Source organism: Dreissena polymorpha, chromosome 7 (assembly GCF_020536995.1).
Source record: "Dreissena polymorpha isolate Duluth1 chromosome 7, UMN_Dpol_1.0, whole genome shotgun sequence".
NCBI classification, from domain to species: domain Eukaryota; kingdom Metazoa; phylum Mollusca; class Bivalvia; order Myida; family Dreissenidae; genus Dreissena; species Dreissena polymorpha.
In genome coordinates, this window is record NC_068361.1 from 24,854,278 (window position 1) to 24,879,333 (window position 25,056).

The 25,056-nt window shown below is 33.1% G+C and overlaps 2 protein-coding genes across 8 annotated transcripts in view; one reads left to right on the forward strand and one right to left on the reverse strand.

The window, feature by feature from the left end:
- LOC127838702 (uncharacterized) overlaps positions 1–25,056 on the forward strand; it is a 160,083-nt gene that overhangs the window by 7,819 nt on the left and 127,208 nt on the right. Inside the window, exon 6 of one of the 7 annotated variants that reach the window (XR_008029916.1) lies at positions 15,689–15,751. The exons of the other annotated variants lie outside the window; for them this stretch is intronic. The gene's annotated coding sequence lies outside the window, so the exon portion shown is untranslated. The remainder of the gene's footprint in view (positions 1–15,688; positions 15,752–25,056) is intronic. 7 annotated transcript variants of the gene reach the window in all.
- Positions 615–25,056, reverse strand: part of LOC127838705 (uncharacterized protein C10orf82-like) — a 115,511-nt gene continuing 91,069 nt past the window's right edge. Inside the window, exons 5-6 of the mRNA XM_052366629.1 lie at positions 10,364–10,565; positions 615–3,966 (exon numbers count right to left, since the gene is read on the reverse strand). Of these exons, the coding sequence (XP_052222589.1) occupies positions 10,450–10,565 (116 nt within the window). The 3' untranslated portion in view covers positions 615–3,966; positions 10,364–10,449. The remainder of the gene's footprint in view (positions 3,967–10,363; positions 10,566–25,056) is intronic.

The window sequence follows — 25,056 nt, forward strand, 5'->3', positions numbered from 1 at the left end:
GTACAATTCAAATGTTAAGGCAATACATTCTTATTTTCAAAATGGGAAAAGTATTTACTATGAAATAAATACTCTAAATTGATAATTTTAACCACTAAGAAAATTTTTGCTCTCAATGCTGAGTAGCACAAATATGATATTTCAGGGCGAAACAGATTCTAAGTGACATTTTTGCAAATAACTTATTTATTTGCGAAAGTATAAACATGCTTAAATTTGATCAGAGCAGACTATTATCATTAAATCTTAAATAATGAAACTGCCATTGTTTTAATTGTTCATCTGATACAGTTACAAACTTCTCCTGAAAATGTTTCGCTTTTACCCCTCGACATGTCAAGTGAGTACAATAGGATATTAAATACCTTACATAACGGCACTTTAGTAAAAAGGCGCACACGTTTGCGGGTGTATGTGCTCAAAACAATTATCCAACATTAATACACTCCCAAGCACTTCTTTGCGCCGCTCACATGATAACATTATGAGGCTCAAGAGTGTGCTACGATGATTTCAGGTGTGCATAAAATATAATTAAATGCAGACCAGATACAAGAGAAATACAGAGATTGTTATAACATTTATTTTCTTTTATACACAATAATAAACAAATGTAAATAATATGTACTCTATCAAATATTATAACAATTAAACAATCACAAGATCAAGTATATCAATACTTAATAAGACTATTGGGTTAACATGCACACAAAAACCTGCTAAATTTACTCTATAACTTTAATTATGGTTAAAAAAAACAAAACAAAACACTGTCACTCTTAAAATAAAATTCATTAAGATAAATACATGTTCCACTTTTGTCAATCACAAATAATACAGCATCATTATTGAATTTTACATATAACTATTTGTGAAAAGTTTCTCAAAATTATGCAGTTTGCATTTGTACAAACAATGTCATTAAAAAAGACTTAAATAAAAGGGAAAAAAATGGATGGTCTATAATATCAAGTTACATAAAGACAATTTCAATATTGTGTATTCAAAAAAGGACTTAACAGTTGCAATCAACAATATAAACATCCTGAGGAAATGTTTTTGCAGTAGTTCATATTATGGCATTATAAAGACCAGGTAAAATGAGGAAACCACACAAACAGTAAAGGGCCATATAATATTCGAGCCTCGCTCTGCGAAAATGGGGTTTAGATTAAACGACACTTTACGCACATTCATTAAGATGGAGTGTCTAAGTGGACAAACATTCATGTAGAACTATGGATCTCAAAGTCATTTGTTAACACCCAGTAACTTTTAGATTGCATCAAATTCACTCAAAATAATAACTGCATAATAAATATTGTTAAGTAACAGCAAGCATGTGTATGAAGCTATCACAATAAGTATACATTACTGTGTAAATGTATGTACTTTGTGGAACTGATACTATATATAGTAAAAATTGAAAACTACAACAGATAAAAGCAAAGTCTCTGAAGCAGTTAAAATTAAAACGTCTGGTAAATATAAAATAAAAAAGCACAATTTTCACAAAACAGTGTACAATAACTACATCAAGTTACATGTTCATCCTATAAAGAAATATCACATATGTAAAAACTAGCTCTACAAAGTGTATAAAAATAACTTTATAAAGTTTAAATAAAAAATTATTGATCAGCTACATATGTGCCCAGGAATGAAAATCACTTACCTCCTCTTAAATACTTGTGGTGATTTAGTGAATAGTCACATAATGAGTCGCATTGTGCAAAACTGGGTCTTATGTCATATGGGGCCAGCGTTGCTCCAGACCAGCATGTAGCTTCATGCAGTCTGATCAGGAGCTACCCTGACCGCTATAAAGTCACACAAAGTTTCCTGGCCCCGTTAGCAGACATTATGCCTCCTCACCAGAGTATACACCATACAGATACTCCGGAGCTACTGGTACACTATTTTGATATGTCTTAAAGACCATTTTCGCAAGATATGGGGTCATATGTACTTAGGAATTTTGCATTTCTAACAATAGGATATTTGAAGCATACGGATATTTCACAAAAGGTACACCAAGAAATGCAGAGTCCCAGAAACAATCCAAAATAAAATGTAGGCTATTTGTATTATGCTAATAAATTATCACAGTCTTATATTATTAATCATGCTATAAAACTATACACAGCAGAAATTATCTATCCATTATGTACATTATGTAAAACCGAAGTATTCACTTTAAAAGGTACAAATTGATGAAAGATATGTTCATTGATATCAATTCTTTAGAAATTTATCACCTTAAATTAAAATTGCGTAACAATGAATGATGACCTTTACTAAAACGTTCTTATACACGTGGACATATACCAGATACATGTAATAGGCAAGTACATATTCATGTACTTTAAGTTATGATTTATTTTGAAGTTCCATCTTTATGTATGTATATTTAACAGAGAAATAGGAAAAAAAATGAATATTGAGCAAATAATGGGCATTATTCCGAATTCATTAATTCTGCTTTAGCACATTATGCCATGTCTCCCAAAAATATAAATGAGTGCAGTATTCAGCCACTGGCTAGGTTCATCAAGCAAACTCGTAACCCGTTACCACTTAGATACGTTTTTGAACTTGTTTCTAGTCCCTTAGAAAGTTAAATTTAATAAAGACCTTTCTTACTATATTCATATTTTAAAGGTTTCATTTCCAACCCTTAGATACTGATGTGCAGCAAACAGCATAAAACCTGAACATAATGTGAGTTACTCGCAGGCTGTTCCGGTTTTATGCTGTTTGCACATAGCCATGTTCACTTATCTAAGCTTCTGAGTGGGAAAGGGTTACATTCTTTACCACTTGACCCGATATTTATTGTACCATTCATTCATTATTAACCAATGCCAAAAAGTCATTATTAAGTTACAACAAGTTCCTGACTATTATGCATATTCACATTATTTAACATATCTGTTTATAATTTAACATTCAACCAATCGTCTTCTGTACCCATGGTGCACTGTAATTTTTTTAATTCAAACCAATACCCAAAAAGTCGAGGTTACAAAATTTCATACAAGGTATTGATCAATCTACAAAAGAATAGTGACGCACTTTGTTGTATTTCTGGACAATGACATTCTAATTAGAAATAAATGAGTTTCAAAACCATGTTGTAAGTGTTATGAAGAAAATCAATCAATTTTAATTTTGATACTGTGAAATCATTATATCTTAAATACATAAATATTAATATTTTGTATATTGTTGCACATATTTAAAAAATTGATTGTATGAACATGCTAAAATCATGCATAATTATTCACATTCAAAAACATTAAACATTGCCTAGATGAATGAAAATCACTGACAATTTACATCATTTTGTCAAAAGGATATATGTTAAAGCCAATATTAAATGGCCGATTTATACATTTCCAAGAAATAAAAAAATGAAAGTGTAGGAATAGCGATGCTTATTTCTAATTCTTACATGGAAACAATGACATATGATAGATAACAACAATATGTCAATCAAATGAATCAAAACAGGCTTAAGGTACATAATTGGTGCCTATGAACCACCATGGCTTTTACCAGGGCCCCTATTCAGATATCATCTGAGAGAAACCTTAAAATTCCATTATTTTTTAAAATTTGTCTTTAAGTCTTTAGCTTTCCTGCTATTTAGAGCTCCTTCTGGCTCAAAATTTCCTTTAGCAAAATTTACTTTTTTTATGTCTTAATTCTTATTATTTTTGGATATTTTATTTGTAGCCATTGGTTAGTTTGGCAAATGTCAGAGTAAGCCCTGCGATTATGTGGTACATGACTTCTCAATATTGCTTAAATATAAAGTAATTCTTGCTATCCCCATACATTAATACATTTTACATAGAAACATAGCTATAAATGTTCACGTCAGTGCTAATTAAGTTCAGATTTCCTTAAAAATTTTAGTAAATAAAGGCCCTAATGAAATCAAAGACACTACCATGGGAATCATACAGTCTCAGGGGTGGCGAAATCAAATGTCCGAGTTGCCCGAGTCGTACATTTGCTTGTCCGGGGAACTGATTTTGTTCAATTAAGTTGTCCGTGGACAACCAGTCGGGTTGAGAAATACAAAAAAATAGATTGTATTAAAGCCGTTAAGTTTTACAAAACCGGATGTTGACACCCTATAACATTGTCAGTGAAATTTGCGGAGCAATCAAGCTAAAATATGGGCACCTTCCTGCACAGTGGTCTCGCTTATTCTATAAGCATGATAAGAGACCAGGAGGCTAGCATGCCGCATTTTCAACATTCGGCCCGTCTGTTTAATAGGCAGTGTACAGACTGGTTTGCTCGTTCATTCCGTACCTAAATGTTGAACGTTCGTCTTGAACTTTAAAATGCATTATTAATACCAAAGGGGAGGTTTAAAACTCGGAAATGTCCGGAAAACCCAGAGTGTGTCACATCGCTCCTACCTAACTAAATTTCTAGACTCACAAACGCCGGGACGTTGGGACGTGAAAAGCCGAAAGCCTAGTTGGATTACGTACAGTTCCGTTGATTGGGTGAAGTGTTCCGTTTGAATCAACTACAATTTTTAGTAAAGTTGAACAAAGACGGTAAAAGAGTCATTATGTATAAAAAACATATATATAATGTAAAATTTGAACATTACATTTCCTGGCTTATTTCATCTGCAAAAATGAAAATTATATATTGAAATACTGTTTTAAAACACCGCTGTGGTTTTAACCGAGCTGAATGGTAGAACTCACTACATACAATTACGACTGACTTATAACATCATGATGTATTTTCAGATGAGCTTATGAAGCAATATTATACATTTAAAGCAAAATCACACTACTTCCTGTAGTACAACTTACTCGCGTGTGCTTAATTGGTTTTCCAATTTTATTATTCAAACCCGAAACTAAAAAAGACAGGAAGAAAATTCATTCAAATTCAACTGACATGGATGTAAAGACCGGAATATTATGTTAAGATAAAACACCAAATAACACGTAAACAGGAAAAAATAGTTTTCTCTGACAAAGAAGAAAACTTGAACAATTGATCATATGATACGACATAATTGGACAGGAAGAAAATTCATTCAAATCCAACTGACATTGATGTAAAGACCGGAAGATTATGTTGAGATAAAACACCAAATAACACGTTAACAGGACACAAATAGTTTTCCCTCACAAAGAAAATAACTTGAACAATTGATCATATGATACGACACAATTGGACGCGTTTGGCCAATCCGAAAGCAATGGCGTAAATATTGAGTTGAGATATTTGGTAAACAAAATAATTATGTCAGCAATATATTTCGGCGTTTGACTCACAATATCCCGCTTATAAATCCGGTTGTGTACGCAAATATAAACACGTGTAATGTTTCAAGACACTTCATTTTTATACTTTGTTAATCAGTGCTTGCTAGTCTTCCTAATGCTTCATTTCTTATCAATGGCGTTGATACCATTTTAAAATACTGTAGTACGTGTTAACCATGTAACCAACAACCCAATACGTTATAACATAATACTACTGTTCTGAATGGTTTGATATAATGCAACCTTTGTGTCATAAACGCCTCATAATATTGTGAATAACCAGGATGACTGACCAAAAAGGTCAAAACACAAAATGCATTTGCAAATGTGAACTCCGTTAGCCTGATGACAGGTTATCAACAACTATGCTGGTTTTGCAAGTCTATTATTTTAATAAAATACTTTTAAATACTGTTGCTCAAAAAGATACACGGCAGCGTATACATACAGGTAGTATTTAAAGACGAATGTGCTGTTCATGTATAACTTGGTTTGAATAAATATAAGATAATAAAAATGTCAAAACAAAAGCTAAATGGAAGAAGTTCAGGATTTATTTCGTTATTTCATTTAAAAACTTGTACTTTCGTAGTAATGGCAGTCAACACAGTTTTGAAATTAACCTGGAGATATTGTATGTGTTTGTCTTGTGTTAAACTAATTTTATCTACAACTTATTTTATTTGTTGTTTTTAAACGTGTATTCAAAAACAAACCATGCAAAAAACGAAATTTGATATTGATCAAGTGCTACATTAATAGTTGTAATTGTATAAGTTAATAACATTTGAATGATGTGTCAATATTATATTCATGTTATTATCAAAATATGCTATGACGTAACGTCAAAACGTCCGCCCATCCAGAAAATTGCGCATGTGATGTACATGTTTTCTGAATAAAATTTTAATTTTTTAGCATAGCGTCATGATAATTATATCAAACGAATCAGCTGAAAAATGCGCATTTCACAATATATAAAACAAAAAAAAAACCAGAGATACCGACATTTAAGGAAAACCTATGTTTAAGTGATTATAAAAGCTATATTATTTTTTCCATATTAATTATAATGGTATCCTAGTAGAGAGGCCCTCTAAGGTTTGTAAAACATGCAACAATAATGTTTTACAATATCAAATTAGCACTCTTGTTAGCGTCCAAAGTTGGTAACATTTTATGATTTCTAATGCCTAATTATGTTTTGCGTAAAATTCGGAAAAGATAAAAGTAATTATAAAAGCAATATTTTCTACCGACTTGAATTAAAATTATATCGTTGTGAAGGAAAATTTATGACGTTCCTAAAATATGCAAAAGTATTTTTCAATATCAGATGTGCGCTGTAGGTTGGTATAAGTTGTTCGATTTTCCTACCAAATTATGACATTTTCTGTTTTATAGGTACAGTTTTAAAGCGTAAAATTGTTTCCGGTAACCCGACCCTACGTTTTATTTTTCTTGCCGACCCTAAAAGTTAGTTTGGAGTATTTAAAGTCGATTTTCGTGCAACACGCTTTTCTTTCGACATTATCACTTTACATGCATATAATAGGGATATAAGGCATCCGGATAAAAACCCTCCCGTCAATTTCATAGGGGCGGACATTAGCTCTCCCGTCTTTTATTCGGAAATTTAAATATCGCTTACCGTTAAACTGAAATAATGACCCTTGGATTATTTTTTTCAATATACTTAGTATAAGAATAATTTCTTGTGAACGCATCTCCTCTTATTATTTCAATGGATTTTCATTTATACTCATGGACATTCTTCAGGGCGACATGCAGTTGTACGTTAATGCCGGAAGTTATATATTGCCTATTATTTAGGAAGTTCTGGCCCTTGTAATATTTGCCTCTATTAACCTCAATTGTACAGGAATCTGTCGGACTCTTCCTAATTCCCCCATACAGAGGCTATATACTTATATGTAAAGCTAATTCATGCTAACAATTCACTGTCGCAGTAAAACGGCTATTACCGTCAAAAAAAGAATGTATATTAAAAATAAAGTTTTCATTTAGGAATGCATGTATGTTTCCTAATTAATAAAGAACACAATAATTTATATGTTGAATAAGGTTGAGAATGTATTTTTGATCGAGGCAATTTAAAAACCCGTTGTAAGTGATAATCTTATTCGTTTATATCATAAAAAAATATCCCTGTAAATGTTTGGCAAATATGATGATCTTCTAAACACATCTAGAATATCAGAACAATACTACGAAATTTAAAAAAAACATGTTATTTTTTTAAAGATCGATTGTGTATATTTGAAAATACTTATATTGATCTATATACAGTTTAATCCGTATCAACTCGCCATTTCACTTATGTTTCTGTTTCTGGATTTATTTTCAGTTGCATTGTTTAGTCGTACAAAGTACGGTGTGTCATACCAGCAATAATGAGATTTGAGCCATGAATACACTGTATCAAAAATGAATACACAAGTTATTTATCAGTTAATTCATTGTGCATTGGTCTACATTGGCCTAGTTGCTGATAGGATCTTCTCCAGAAATGAGATACACGGTAGATTTGCTGCAGCCAATACACAACTCATAGTGACACATATTTGTTATTGAAAAAAATAAACACCATAGAAACGTCATTATAACCATCATGTTTCTTGATATTACTTGTTCTATCGCCCGTAATGAAAGGAGAACGAGATTATTAATGGCACTATCCGGATTCCGTACTTTGATAATACTTGTTAAGATTTTCAAATACATTTTTTGAGTCCCCCAAACCGAAATTTTCATAAAGCACCACACTCGTGTCACTTATATTCAACGTTATGAATGCCCAAATAACGATCGTTTGGTCACGCTTTGGTCAAGATTTGTGCCCGCCTCCGCCCCTTCCCTGTGATAACCTCACCAATTTCATGTAAAACTAAAGCGGTGGTATGCATGCGCGATAAGGATCTTCATCCTGCTTTGTCCCCACGACATAAAATGTCACATTTTCACGAGACTGAAACTAATTTGTCTCAATTTCTCTTGTATATACGGAAAAGGGATATATTATCTTTTATTCACATCAAATCCTGTTCATTGTACATTAAACTATCATTACAGGTTGTTGTGTTCGTTATCGGTTCAAACGACATCGGCACAAAGACCCCGGTAATTGAGCAATGTTTTACACGTGTCGTGCATGACGTAAATTACATAAGCTGAGGTTTCTTTAATCTTAATTGCTGTTTTCCACATGTTACATTTAAGGGACTTGTGATATCGTCGAAGACATATAAACTTACTTATCTTCATTTTTTACTATCGGTGACAAGTACCATCTTGGAAATATAGTTGACTCAATAAATAATACAACTCCAAACAGAGGTGGCGCTAGAGATAACCGAACGTGATGTGAAGCTCCGTGTTTTCATCAATTATAACGAAAAGAGGGCAATACGAGTAATTTACGCAAATACAATTAGTAAACGCGTCTGTCAGGATTGTACAAAATATCGTCATACTATCATAATGTACGATTAATTTGGAAACACACACAATAGGGTTTTGACAATTCTAATAAGATACGTCGCTTCATTTTACGTTTAGCGAATCATTCTTATGAATGTACGCTGTTTAATAATTGTGTATTAGGGATGAACTAACAGATTCGAGTCCAATATCAATTATAAATAACGTTAATATATAGTTGCATCTGCAGGAAATTATTGTATCGTCAAAACAAGGCCGGTCATTTTAGGCATGTGGCCAATTGCAATTTAATTAGACACAAGACAAAAAACACGACACACACTGGGTTCACCGCATTAACATGGCAAATGCAAAGCGACGCATAGCCTGAGGTTGAGACCCGGTTTAAAGCGCCGAAATATTACACTTTGCCAAAAGAAAAAAAAAACCTTCAAAAGCAAAACACTAATTAACCTAATTGCATGACAATTTCAATCAAACTACAATAAAAGAGAATACGCTTAATTTGATTAAACTATTCAACTACTTAATGGTTGTATGTTCACCAGAGCAACATAACTGTAACTTTCTAAGGCACAATGAAATGAAACAAAAACAACGTCGCAATTTTTTAATAAAATATTAAGTTAACTCCAGAAATAAGATCATGAGGGAAAATAGTCAAACCACCCGCTGTCTTTTCCTTACTGTTCTCACGACAACAAAAGCCATCATATATACTATTTACCCTCAATATAAGATATAAATCAAAATCATTCGTAGGCACTTATAAGGATCCTCTTTACAAAGGTACCATTATAATTAATATCGAATTAATAAAACTGTTTCCTCTAAACCACTTTTACCTTTTCCGGGTTTTCCATTAGGCATTTTTTGTGTGCGAAAAAAACCCTAAAAGTCGACAGACTATGACCGCAATTTACAAACCGACCACGACCCTGCCATACAATATGTTTACATCGTTAGAAGCTTTGGAGGCTCTTCTTTCCAACGGTACCGTTATTCATATCGGACGAATAATAATGCATTTATAACCATTTTTACCTTTTCCGGGTTTTAACTAAAATAATTCCGGGTTTTCCGGACATTTCCGGGTTTAATACCTTCCCATACCAAATGTTGGCAAAAGTCTAGCATCATTTTTTCTCATGTGATTTCATACAAATTCGAGCATTGCCGGATAGTTACGTTGAATATGGAAATGGCTGTCATTAAAATTCAGAAGTGTTTGTCGGATTACACATTTACTTATGCTCATTTGGGAATAAAACAAAACGTTTACAGTTGTGTGTAATTAATTCAACGAGTCTTTGTTAAAACGCTTAACGCGATGAAAAAATGTTTTGACAATATTACGCATGAAATGCACAATTTCAACGAGGATAACACCGTTGCCATAATCAGTTTTCTAAGAAACTGGCCACTATTTTATCTGATTAGAATGGAACATGTGTAGGTATAACAATACATGCGTTTATAATTTATATAAACATTAAGTTTAACGGACAAGTGTAGTTCAGCAACGGACAAGTTAAATTTCCTGAATTGTTGTCCGTGGACAAGTATAGTTTTTTTAGATTGCGCCACTCCTGTACAGAGGCGTTAGTTACTACATGAGCTCATTTCCATGTCTGCGTAATGCATTTGGCATAATGTTCTATAAATAGAAACAGGTGACCTAGTTGACTGCGTACTTTTGAGCAACGTGATCTGCGTAGGACTGTGCGTCATGGGAACAAATCGAGAGGCTTCGAGTGGTGTCTCCATATGTGTTGCCAAAAACAAACCTGCGGTCTGAAAATGAAATTAAGGATGTATTTAACAACTGCACAATTGATGTCATGTCCTGTTTTTGATTTTATGAGTTTTTTTAGTACATGTTTTACTCACAACATAGCTTTTCAATTAACATAGCAAGAGCTTAGAGAGAAATTGTTATATCTGACACTAACACAGCATTTAATACATCTTCACAAGTTCTAATATGGATAAAGCAAGCAATTAAACATTGGTAGAGTGACGTGTAAGGGAAATTTGTATTGATTTCCCAAGTGTTCTCTAATATGGACTATCGCTCTCAGGAAAAGTTTTAGTTGGCTTGCTGACAAATACTGTGATGGTGAACTTGTGTGTTGCTAAAATGTTCTCCAATCTTGTATATCCCAATTTATCCCATATTGTTTTTTTTTTTTACATGTTGGGGAGGGGGGGCTGGGGGGTGGCTTGGTTTGGGTGGAGTCCATTGTGGTATGTCAGGTAAGTGTTGTTTTGTCAAAGTATGAATCAAATCTGATCATAAATAAAGAAGAGGTATAATGTGGGTGTTGTTGTTGTTTTTTTTTTTTGGGGGGGGGGGGGGAGGGGGATTCTTGGATGGGGCTTGGGGATGGTTTGGGTGGAGTCCATTGTGGTATGTCAGGTAATTGTTGTTTTGTCAGAGTATGAATCCAATCTGATCATATATTTAATATAGCTCCAGCTAGCAATAAAAAGAGGGGCGCTGCGCCCCTCTAAAATTTGCCCACTTAAAAGCGCCCCTCTATTTTTCTGTCAAATGCCCTTTTAAACTCTAAATTCCTGCTTTCAGACCGTATAAATTACCAGAAACATCGACATGAATACACAGATAACATCCTTACATGACTGCCTGGGGTGTATTAAGTCAACACAATGTGAACAAACAAGCCCCAAGGGCATGGTTTGTTATCAGATCACTAATTAGCCTTTTGTTGCAGACGATAGTAACATGCTGTGAAAGATTATCTCTGAGGTTACGCTTGGTTAGGCACAATCACACTTGAATGAAATCATATTCAGCACTATTGATTTTTTTAAACTTCTGATATCTTTGGCTATATTTTGTTTGTTTGCAAAAATAGTGATTTTTAATTCAAAATACCTATTAACATTTGAAAATTAATCATCTTTTTTTTAATTCGAATATGCGGTTAATTTTTAGTCCGAAATTACGTCATGGAAAACATATTTGTGTTTGGGTTTTATTTCTGAACTTTAAAACACTGTCTGTCCTCAGTCATGATGAATTTCAACATGAATAGGGGCAGACAGTTGTTATTTAAAAAAAATAAAGAACTTGTTTGGAAGGAGGATTTATCACTCTGCAAGTAAAATGTAATGTTGATATTGTCATATATTTTCGCGACCTAACAAAACTGTGAACGTTGTTGACATAAGTTGAAATAACGTGTTGTAAAAAAAATATATCCTATTATTAAAAATAACAATGTTTTATTTTAATCTCCAGACTGGATGCTCCTTCATGGTTTCATTGATCATTGTTGAGACTTTAAATTTGTCAATATAGATTTTTGTTTTAATTCATATTATTATTGTGGACAAACATTGGCTCAAAGTTATTTAAAGCAACGAATTTAAGTAGTGACAGTCACAACGTTTTTTTGACCCAGTGAAACCCCTGAATTTATATCATGTTTTATTCATTTCATTTTCTTCTAAAAGGCAACTGATGCTGAAACTGGAACCTGAAAGATTTACATGCAGTTCAATGATGATAGGTGATTAAAAAAACCATCAAAATCCCCCCCCCCCACACACACACCGGATAGAAATATGATATCTACATATCTCTAATGCCTGAAGTCTGATGCTAGATCAAGTCGGTTAGGAAATTGGCTACTAAATTGTTTTCCTTAGCGCCAATGTAGATAGTAATATATTTATTATAATTTCATTACACAAAATGACGAACAGCATACAATTGGTGAAGTCATCCAATGCACTAATGTTTACAATTAAAAAGTGTATAGTATAACCAAAGTATTTACTTAAGTATATTTATAACCAAATGCCCTATTTTCCAAAATTACGTGTAAAATGTGCCTTTTTTGGGGAAGCTCCCCTTTATTTTGAAAAGCTGGCTGGAGCACTGTTATATAAAGAAGTATGGCAATGTAAGCAAAATTTATTAATTTGACCTTTAGAGTCAAGGTCATTCAAAGGTCAAGGTCAAATTCAACTCGCCAGGTACAGTACCCTCATGATAGTAAGAAAGTATTTTAAGTTTAAAAGCAATAGACTTGATACTGTAGAAGTAAAGTGGATCTAAACACAAAATTTAACAAAATATTCAAAGTTACAAAGACAAAAAAGGGCCATAATGCCGTTAGAAAGCCAACTAGAGTCATGCAACTTGCTTTACTTTCCCCTTACTATAGTTATTTAAGTTAGCAAGTGTTCCAAGTCTGAAAGCAATAGCTATGATACTTTAGGAGTAAAATGGACCAAAACACAAAACTTAAAGTGATAATATAGGCATCTAACAGTTTATAGGTGTCTATCGCAACCGTTGTTTATTTTGCGTGTTTTCACTTTATATACACTTATATTTGTTAATGCAGCATCAACAAACTAAAACAATATCCCGGAAAGAAAAAAATAATAATTTGAATATTAACTGTACTTTCGTTTTGACAACAGACGACAGAAATAATTCGATTTACGCTGTGAATATAAATTTAGTTTTAGTGCAGATTCGTTTATACGACAAAAAAGCACTATTTTATTTTACAGATCATTTCGGCTTAGAGGAGTCACCAGTCATGAAAAATATTGAATATTATAAAAAAAAATAATTAAACAACTGGAAGCAAGATGAGTTGCAGATAATTGGTCACTAACCATATTTTTACTAACTCTTTTGACCTGTTTATTCTTTTCAGCTCAATTCAACAGTGAAAAATGCCGATAATATCACTTTAACCAAATGATAAATTCTCTTAGTATAAAAGGTGCCGTAATTCTGTTAAAATGCCAGTAGGAGTTACATAACTGTGTCTGCACAGTGCCCTTATGATAGTTAGTAAGTGTTGCAAGTATGAAAGCAATAGCTTTGATACTTTAGGAATAAAGTGAACATAAACACAAAACTTAAACCAAAGTTTCAATTTTCTCTAAGTATAAAAAGGGAAAATAATTCTTACAAAATGCTTGATACAGTTGTCTGCTTTTGTTTATAGATTGGGGTCATGTTGGTAAAGAAGTATGCAAAATATGAAAGCAATATGTCAAGGGACAAAGAAAATATTTGAGGTGGTACGCAAACTTTAACATTCCAGAGCTCACGCTCACGGTAATGCCGACGTCGGGGTGAGTAGGATAGCTCCACTATATATTTCATATATTATAGTCGAACTAAAAATGGCTGTATGCAACTGGCATAAAACCAGAACAGCTTGCATGTAACTGTCTGTTCAGGTTTGATTTTGTCTGCTGCTCATCAGGATCTGCAGGTTGGAAATTAGAACTTTAAAACTCCTATTAAGAAATGTCTTTTATCCATCTGAACTGGTAATCGACACATACATATATCATGTATCTGGATTGTTTTTCAACACATGACAGGCAACTTACGAGGTATGTATCCTGTGTATTTCAGCACCATTCCATCTTTCTGGTAAAGGCGTCTGTTAAATGCTGCCGGGCGCTCTGCAACTGTTCCCTTGGCAACCTGCAAAAGAAAACATTTATATTTTTGAGGAATGTAAACTAACAAGGAAAATGTATTAACCTATAACCACTCAGATACGCACTTGAAAATAACATTTAATTTAAAATAGTTTTACAAGATTCAAGTTTTAAAGCATTCACTTCCAAACCTAAGATACTGATGAGCAGCAAACAACATAAAACATGAACAGACTGCGAGTTCCTGACAGGCTATTCTGGTTTTATGCTGGTTGCATATAGCCATTTTTCACTTTTCTTCTGAGGGGGAAAGTGTTAATTATCGATTGAAATTTCCAACAATGTGAACATTAAATGTTTAATTTCTAGTGCAGTAACCAACCTAAATTTCCGTCAAAAAATGTGCATGCCTGCATGTTTGTTGTGTGCGTAGGTATAGGTTTAAGATTCAAAATAAACCTGATAATTTGAGACATACACATACAAAAAGAACTAGAACAATCATGAAAGATGACAAATACCCCCCACCCCCAATAATTCTCATTTAAAGCAGGTGCAAAACTTGATGAAATAAATCTGAAATTTGTGTCATTTGCTTCCTTACTTTGCATTGCCTTTGTCAAAGGGCAAATAACGCTGTGACAAATAGTGTGACATACACATAATAGCTTGATCTTCTACATAGTATAAACAACAAATCTTAAAAGTTGCTGAAACAAAGTTGCTGAAACAAAGAAAACTGATAGACAAGTTCATTTTGCACACATGTTCGATGATGAAAGAATCCAAAAAGGCATATAACTCTTAAAAAAAGTTTTAAGTTTGACCGTGATCTTAAAATAGCACCTTACATTGTGGATCTAGTGTGTCTCAGGGAAGGAAGTTATTTTTAAATCTTTGGTTCATGATCAGATTATACAACATGACAAACCCTTCAAATTAAAGTGCTAACCTTTGTTTAGTTTAAACCTATTTATTTGAGCTTGATTGCATCGAAAGCCTAAGGCTTATTTAAAACACTCTCGAGTCGTATTGGTAACTCCGGAAACTGTAGAATGCTACTTGAGAGATTGGGTACACATGTTTCGAGAATAGCGTACAAAGCCTTGTGTGATGATGGATTTGGTCGCGGACTATTAAGCAGCGACTTATATGTTAATCAGTGGTTGAACGTTAAACTGGGGGAAGGCAGAGTACAACATGAGCGTGCTGGACCGTTAACGCCATTTACAGTACATACTCTTGAACAGGATTCCGTGGCTGCGCTACATTTTTACTGCCCCAGCATCCTTACCAAATGGGCGGTAAGACATCGCTACTGGCCATCACCTGACGTCGTTAGGGAGGTTGTATCACTTGGAGCATTTGTTTCTCCTGCTGGGGTTAAAGGCAGCGATTATGAACCTGTTGAATATAGAATGTGTTTTAACACCGGGGAAAACGTACTGATAAATAATCTTAACGACACTCAGGTTAAATTATATGTGCTATGAAAAATGGTGAAGAAAGATGTATTAAAACCGCAAAAGAAGGAGGTGACATCGTTAACGGTTAAAAACATTGTATTATGGATAGCAGAAAATAACCCGCACTCATTGTTTCATGAAAGAAGTCTGTTTCACTGGCTTCATGAAGGATTATATGCGCTAAGAGTTGCTATTAATACAAAGGAGCTGCCCTATTACATGATCCCAGGGCGAAATCTGATGGCAGCTTGCGCTCTGGATCATGAGCAGAAACGTTCTTGGATAGCTACTATTAATGATATGATCACCGAAGGTCCGAGGAGTATATTGAGACTACCGAAGATACGACAAGCCATCATAGCTCACCCTGAGCCACTACGATGGTACAGCGGGAGGAAGATAGAGATGGAGATGCTGGTGCTGATATACAATAGCAGAAATGACCTCGGCATGGATGAAGACACGGATGTTATTATGCAGGCAATAGGCAAACGTCCGCAGGAGATTTTGAGGGAAGTTGTGATGAAGATGAATATGGAAGGGGGTCGAGTAATTCATCTTAATGATGTACGGAATGTATTTCGAAGTATGTTGATGTAAAACGAGTACACATATCAAAAGCCATTTGACTTGCACTTGAAACTCACACGTATAGATGTAAGGAGTTATCCTATGTTGGTAATTGATATTTATGTTTGGCAGAATACATTAGAAATGTAAACTTCGTTAATATAAAATTGTGAAACATGTTGTAATGTTTCTAAAATGTATATGAAACGATGATGAAGTGCTGATTTAAAACATTGATCACATTTCACGATAAAATAATTTTCAAACAATTGGGCTCTGGTAAAGTCAGATCCATATGCTGCATGCCATCCAGTGTCTTAAAATGTCCAAATGTATTATTCTGGACATGCGTTAATGTACGAGTTGTTACCCAATGAAAATACATTTAATGTGGAAGGCGGGTTGTGTATGTCAAAATAAGAGAACACCACGCCGACATATGTCCATTAAGTATAAAGATGTGGGTTTTTTACTCACTAATTAATCTTATTTATGGAAACATTTCATCGATACTACAAAACGATGGACCCTAGTGCCATGCTCTATATGAGCTTGTTCGTCATGACGATGAGCATTTCAAGATTAAATACTTTATTATATGTTTATCAGGCTTATGTTTTGAAAGACTCGTTGATCAAACGTCCGCAAATGTATTTTGTTAAGATGTTGCTTTATATTTCAACCTGTAATGCTATTGTCGGCATACGATTTCATTTATGTAACTGCTGAATTGTAATAGTTGTGTTCCTACTGTTGCAACTGTATGGACAACAATTATGACGTCGTTGTATATGCTTGATATTATGGTTATTTTAGTGTCTAAGAATATGTGTTATTATGGTGTTCAATTAAACGCTCTGTGCGCTGCAGTTATTGCATACGCTTGAAAACCATTTCCGCAAAGTTGCTTTGAATTTAATAATACATTTGATAGTGAAATTATTTTCAGAGATGTTGATTTTTTGTTATAATTTGATTATTTATCATACAAAATTATGTTTTCACTATTTAATATAATAGCAACACGCTAACCAACTTTGGTCTCTACAGCCACCTGTTGCCATGCTTCCTGTGTTTGTAAAATCCGTGAAAATGGAAAAAGTGAGCGACTAGAACCCTTCGCGATTATTCAACAAACGTAGATGATTTTGCTTTCATTGAACCTTTATATCAATTGGCATGCGAAGAGCGTACTTTCAAGTATTTATTATACGTTTATTTTGCTTAAAACATGCAACTTTTCAATATCAGCACGGTAGTCGGGCACATATTTCTTTAACATTGTTATTTATTTGCCGCATTAGCCATTTGTTTTATGCATCTTGAAGATTCCGTCAACGATTCCAAAATGCAGACGTTAATTCATGGTTTATTATTATCAACTACTATTAACCTTCAATTTATGGAAAAGGTCGACTGATGTTTTTGTGGTATAAAAGTAGCATTAAAATTATTGTTGAAAACAATAATCAGTAAGGAACGCGAAGTGACATAAAAATGCACTCCTTTGTTTTGGTCGGATTGGCGGTATTTATCAATAAATGCATGAGTAAAGAAATGAATGTTGGAGAGTGCATGAATGAGTGTATGAATAGTAAAAGAATATGTGAAGGAATAACCTTCCTTTGAATACTAGGATTTCGGTAGTATATAACGACCCGCCTTCGACTTTCATGGTCTCACGCACCTTTAATCATTAAAGAAAATTTAGCTCTTTCTCCCTGGAACATGTTCGTGGAACATTTGGAAGGAAATATGGGACGTTGCTTTAAGAATGCTGTTCTTGAACAGCCTAATGCTGGTTATCTTTTGACAAGTATTTTTTTTAAATAATCCATCAATACAATTTATATAATTTATTATGAACGTAAGGCAACTTTTAGCGGGTGAAGCAAACAAGTTAAAGAAGACTGATCTGAATAATTGCAATGTTCATTAAGAACAGCTAAACGTATGATGATAACGGGACTAAAACATACATAAAACATGTCTAAACTCATTGAATTAACCAGCTTTTGTAAGCGCGAGTTCGAATTCCACATCAAAAATACTTTTGGCATTGTATTCTTCTGTTTTCAATTTTCCTGAAATTTTACAAGACTTTTATGTCGACAGTAAAATAGAGCAGTTTACTTGTTTAAAAGAGGTCAATAACTTGGTGGAATACCATCAATATGTCTCTTGAAGTGTTTTCTCGAAGTAAACTTTCTTTTCCAGGAAACAGTTTTTTTTATAGAATTAATAAACTCTGAGATTTCTCTATTGCTAAACCTTTCAATAGATTGCACGCAATAAATAGTTAAATGCTGGTTTGAAACTTTCTTGGATAGCTAATATTGATTATATGATGACCGAAGGTCCGAGGATAATATTGAGACTGCCGAAGATACGACAAGCTATTATTGCTCACCCTGAGCCACTACGATTGTACAGCGGAAGGAAAATAGAGATGGAGATGCTGCGGCTGATCACCATGAACAGAGTCACCCTCAGCATGGATGAAGACACGGATGTTATTATGCAGGCACTACTCAGACGTCATCAAAAGATTTTGAGGGAGGTTAGAATGAAGATGATCATGTAAGGGTGTCGAGTAAATGATCTACGGAATGTAATGAATAGTATGTTTATGTAGAACGATTACACATATCAAAAGCCACTTGTCTTGCACCTGTAACGCATGTGTGTAGATAAGGAGTTTTCGTCTGTGAGAAATTTATATTCTTTTTGGCAGAATACTTTAGAAATGTAATCTTTGTTCAGAAAACTGTTTATATTTACTTGTGAAAAAAATGTATTATTCTTACAATGTATATGAAACGAATAAACGACGATGTAATGCTGATTTAAAACATTGATCACATTTTACGATAACATAATGTTTAAACACATGGGCTCTCGTATAGTCAGATCCCCGTGTTGCATGTCATCCAGGGTCTTAAAATGTATCCATATCTAGTATACTTGGCATGCGTCCATGTACGATTTGTAACCAAATGAACATTACGTTAATGGGGAAGCAGGTTTAATATGTATGTCAATATAAAAGAACAACACGCCAATACTTGTCCAATAAGTATAAAGATGTGGTCTTTACTTACGAATTAAACGTATATATGGACAATTTGCATCGATACTACAAAACGATGCACGCTCTTGCCATGCTTTATAGTATCTTGCACGTCATGACGGTGTACATTTCAAGATTAAAGAGTTATGTTTTCATATATGTAATAAGTGGAGTTTGTGTGAATCATGTATAAAAAGAGAACTTGTAAATCAAGGTCATTTTCCTCCTTGATGTGTTTGCAAAATCTTTCCACTGTAGACAATTTAAACCAAATAAAATTGGTGTTTGCAGTCTTTGCTGCCTTTCGATTTTCCTACGTTAAAAAGGCGAACTTCATGGCCTGTGATTATAAGAAATATTAAATACATTCAAAGAGCGAACAACTGCAGTACCCTCATCTCTTTGATCTGTTATCATTGACTGTACCAAAACGCACACTGAAATATGGAAAAATGTACCACTTAGTTTATATGTAAGCATAATTATTGGTGTTTCGGGTTCAATGTGAAAAATAGTAACAACAAAAGGCTAGTTTAAATACATATTTCGACCTTTAAAGTCGGCCGTATAGTAAATAAAAAATAACTATCACAAACATATTCATGTAAAGGCTCTAAAGTGATAAAGTTATTGGAAACAATTATCTTTTAACCCTTAACCATTTAGATACGTATTCAACCCTTTCCTACTTAGATACATATTTAAACACAATTTATGGAGTTCATGAAACACACACAACGACAAATTGTTATAATTTATAGAATGTAAAAGAATGTTGTGTAAAAGTTTTTGTTTAAAATATTTTTTTAAAACAAATACAAGGTTTTGAACATTTCAATATAAACTTTTGTACAATTCAAATGTTAAAAGGGCAGTCAACCAGATATACGAATAAAAAAAAGCTCTAAAATACTGTATATTTTTAGAATTATTAGTTTATATTGATTAAAAGATCACGACAGGTATATTACATAACTTGAAAAAGGTTGTTAATTTGTCATATTTTCAGTATATTGGGTATACAATGTTACTGAGTATGTCTACCAGGTGACTACCAGTTAACTACAGATAACGCAAGTAGATTGATCATCATCGTCACGTGGTGAACCCAGGCATGCAAATTGCGCATGCATAGTGAATTGTATATATTTTATATATAAAATGATACTTGCGTTATTTATAGTGTGTATATCGTTATGTCACATATTTTCGCGATGTTCGATTTCACATACTCTAAATTCATAATTTAGCCGCTTAGAACATTTTCGCTCTAAATTTTGAGTAGAACAAATATGAAATTTCAGTGCGAAAAGGTTCTAAGCGATATAGATCAATTTGCAAATAAATAACGTTTTTAATTGCGAAAGTACAAACATGCTTACAAAAAATTTGATTAGAACAGACTATTATAATAATAATTTGAAATTATACAACTCTCATTGCTTGAATGGTTCTTCTAATAAAGTTTTAACATCCTCCTGAAAATGTTTCGCTTTCAACCCTTGACATGTCAAGACTCTCAAGTACGTACCTGTAAGTTATTAAAGTCCTTAGATTAACCCACTTAAGTGCTAAGGGGGCGCTTAAATGATAACACTGGGATGCTCAAGAGTGGGCTATAATGATTTCAAGTGTGCATAAAATAAAATTCGATGCAGAACAGATACAAGATTGAAGAGCAATACAGAGATTGTTATAACATTTATTTTCTTTTATACACAATAATAAACAAATGTAAATAATATGTACACTATCAATTTTATAAAAATTACACAATCACATGATCAAGTATATTAATACTTAATAAGACTCTATTGGGTTAACATGCACACAACAACCTGCTAAATTTACTCTATAACTTTGATTATGGTTAAAAAACAACAACAAAACACTGTTACTCTTATATTAAAATTCATTAAGATAAATATATGTTCCACTTTTGTCAATCACTAATAATACAGCATCATTATAGAATTTTACATATAACTATTTGTGCAAAGTTTCTCAAAAATTATGCAGTTTGCATTTGTACAAACAACTTCATTAAAAAAGACTTAAATAAAAGTTAAAAAATTGGATGGTCTAAAATATCAAGTTACATTAAGACAATTTCAATATTGTGTATTCAATAAGGACTTAACAGTTGCAATCAACAATATAAACATATTGAGGAAATGTTTTTGCAGTAGTTCATATTATGGCATTATAAAGACCAGGTAAAATGAGGAAACCACACAAACAGTGAAGGGCCATATAATATTCGAGCCTCGCTCTGCGAAAATGGGGTTTAGATTAGACGACACTTTACGCACATTCATTAAGATGGACTGTCCAAGTGGACAAACATTCATGCATAACTATGGATCTCAAAGTCATTTGTTAACACCCAGTAACTTTTAGATTACATCAATATCACTAAAAATAATAACTGCATAATAAATATTGTTAAGTAACAGCAAGCATGTGTATGGTGCTATCACAATAAGTATACATTACTGTGTAAATGTATGTACTTTGTGGAACTGATACTATATAGTAAAAATTGAAAACTACAACAGATAAAAGCAAAGTCTCTGAAGCAGTTAAAATTAAAATGTTTGGTAAATATATAATAAAAAAGCACAATTGTCACAAAACAGTGTTCAATAACTACATCGAGTTACATGTTCATCCTATAAAGAAATATCACAGATGTAAAAACTAGCTCTACAAATTGTTTAAATCAATAATTACTGATCAGCTACATATGTGCCAAGGAAAGAAAATCACTTACCTCCTCTTAAATACTTGTGGTGATTTAGTGAATAGTCACATATCAGTCGCATTGTGCACAACTGGGTCTTATGCTCTATGCGGCCAGCGAAGCTCCAGACCAGCCTGTACCTTCGTGCAGTCTGATCAGGAGCTACCCTGACCGCTATAAAGTCACACAAAGTGTCCTGGCCCCATTAGCAGACATAATGCCTCCTCACCAGAGTATACACCATACAGATACTCCGGAGCTACTGCTACACTATTTTGATATGCCTTAAAGACCATTTTTGCAAGATATGGGGTCATATGTACTTAGGAATTTTGCATTTCTAACAATAAGATATTTGAAACATACGGATATTTTACAAGGTTCACCAAGAAATGCAGAGTCCCAGAAACAATCCAAAATAAAATGTAGGCTATTTGTATTATGCTAATAAATTATCACAGTCTTATATTATTAATCATGCTATAAACTATACACAGCAGAAATTATCTATCCATTATGTACATTATGTAAAACCGAAGCATTTACTTTAAAAGGTACAAATTAATGAAAGATATATTCATGGATATCAATTTTTTAGAAATGTATCACCTTAAATTAAAATTGCGTAACAATCAAATGATGACCTTTACTAAAACGTTCTTATACACGTGGACATATACCAGATACATGTAATAGGCAAGTACATATTCATGTACTTTAAGTTAAGATTTATTTTGAAGTTCCATCTTTATTTATGTATAAATTAACAGAGAAATAGGTAAAAAATGAATATTGAGCAAATAATGGACATTGTTCCGAATTCATTAATTCTGCTTTAGCACATTATACCATATCTCCCAAAACATATAAATGAGTGCAGTATACATCGACTGGCTAGGTTCATCAAGCAAACTCGTAACCCGTTACCACTTAGATACGTATTTGAACTTGTTTGTAGTCCCTTAGAAAGTTAAACTGAATAAAAGACCTTTCTTACTAGATTCAAGTTTTAAAGGTTTCGTTTCCAACCCTTAGATTCTGATGAGCAGCAAACAGCATAAAACCTGAACATAATGTGAGTTACTCGTAGGCTGTTCTGGTTTTATGCTGTTTGCACATAGCCATGTTCACTTATCTAAGCTTCTGAGTGGGAAAGGGTTACATTCTTTACCACTTGACCCGATATTTATTGTACTAGTCATTGATTATTAACCAATGCCAAAAAGTCCTTATTAAGTTACAACAAGTTCCTAACTATTATGCATATTCACATTATTTAACATATCTGTTTGTAATTTAACATTCAACCAATCGTCTTCTGTACCCATGGTGCACTGTAATTTTTTTAATTCAAACGAATACCCAAAAAGTAGAGGTTACAAAAGTTAATACAAGGTATTGATAAATCTACAAAAGAATAGTGGCAAACTTTGATGTATTCCTGGACAATGACATTCTAATTAGAAATACATGAGTTTCAAAACCATGTTGTAAACTTGTGTTATAAAGAAAATCAATCAATTTTAATTTTGATACTGTGAAATCATAATATCTTAAATACATAAATATTAATATTTTGTATATTGTTCCACATATTTAAAAGGTTGATTGTATGAACATGCTAAAATCTTGCATAATTATTCACATTCAAAAACCTTAAACATTGCCTAGATGAATGAAAATCACTGACAATTTACATCATTTTGTCAAAAGGAGATATGTCAAAGCCAATATTAAATGGCTGATTTATACATTTCCAAGAAAAAAAAATAAAAAAAAATGAAAGTGTAGGAATAGAGTTGTTTATTTCTAATTCTTACATGGAAACAATGGCATATGATAGATAACAACAATATGTCAATCAAATGAATCAAAACAGGCTTAAGGTACACAATTGGTGCCTATGAACCACCATGGCTTTTACCAGATATCATCTGAGAGAAATCTTAAAATTACATTATTTTTTAAAATTTGTCTTTAAGTCTTTAGCTTTCCTGCGATTAAGGGCTCCTTCTGGCTCAAAATTTACTTTTTTATGTCTTAATTCTTATTATTTTGGATATTTTATTTGTAGCCATTGGTTAGTTTGGCAAATGTCAGAGTTAGCCCTGCGATTATGTTGTACATGACTTCTCAATATTGCTTAAATATAAAGTAGTTCTTGCTATCCCCATATATTAATACATTTCACATAGAAACATTGCTATAAATGTTCACGTCAGTGCTAATTAAGTTCAGATTTCCTTAAAGATTGTAGTGAATAAAGGCCCTAATGAAATCAAAGACACTACCATGGGAATAATACAGAGGCGTAAGTTACTACATGAGCTCATTTTCATGTCTGCGTAATGCATTTGGCATAATGTTCTATAAATAGAAACAGGTGACCTACATGTGTAGTTGACTGCGTACTTTTGAGCAACGTGATCTGCGTAGGACTGTGTGTCATGGAAACAAATCGAGAGGCTTCAAGTGGTGTCTCCATATGTGTTGCCAAAAACAAACCTGCGGTCTGAAAATGAAATAAAGGATGTATTTAACAACTGCACAATGTCATATCCTGTTTTTGATTTTATGAGTTTTTTTAGTACAGTTTTTACTCACAACATAGCTTTTTCAATTAACATAGCAAGAGCTTAGAGAGAAATTGTTATATCTGACACTAACACAGCATTTAATACATCTTCACAAGTTATATTATGGATAAAGCAAGATATTAAACATTGGTAGAGTGACGTGTAAGGGAAATTCGTATTGATTTCCCAAGTATTCTCTTATATGGACTATCGCTCTCAGGAAAAGTTTTAGTTGGCTTACTGACAAATACTGTGATAATGAACTTGTGTGTTGCTAAAATGTTCTCCAATCTTGTATATCCCAAATTTAAGATTTTATTGTGGGCAATTTTCCAGTAATGTTCCATACATGGCAGTTCTAAGAAATTCAAGGATATTTGCAAACATCAAGTACCATCTTGGTGTTTTCAAGGTT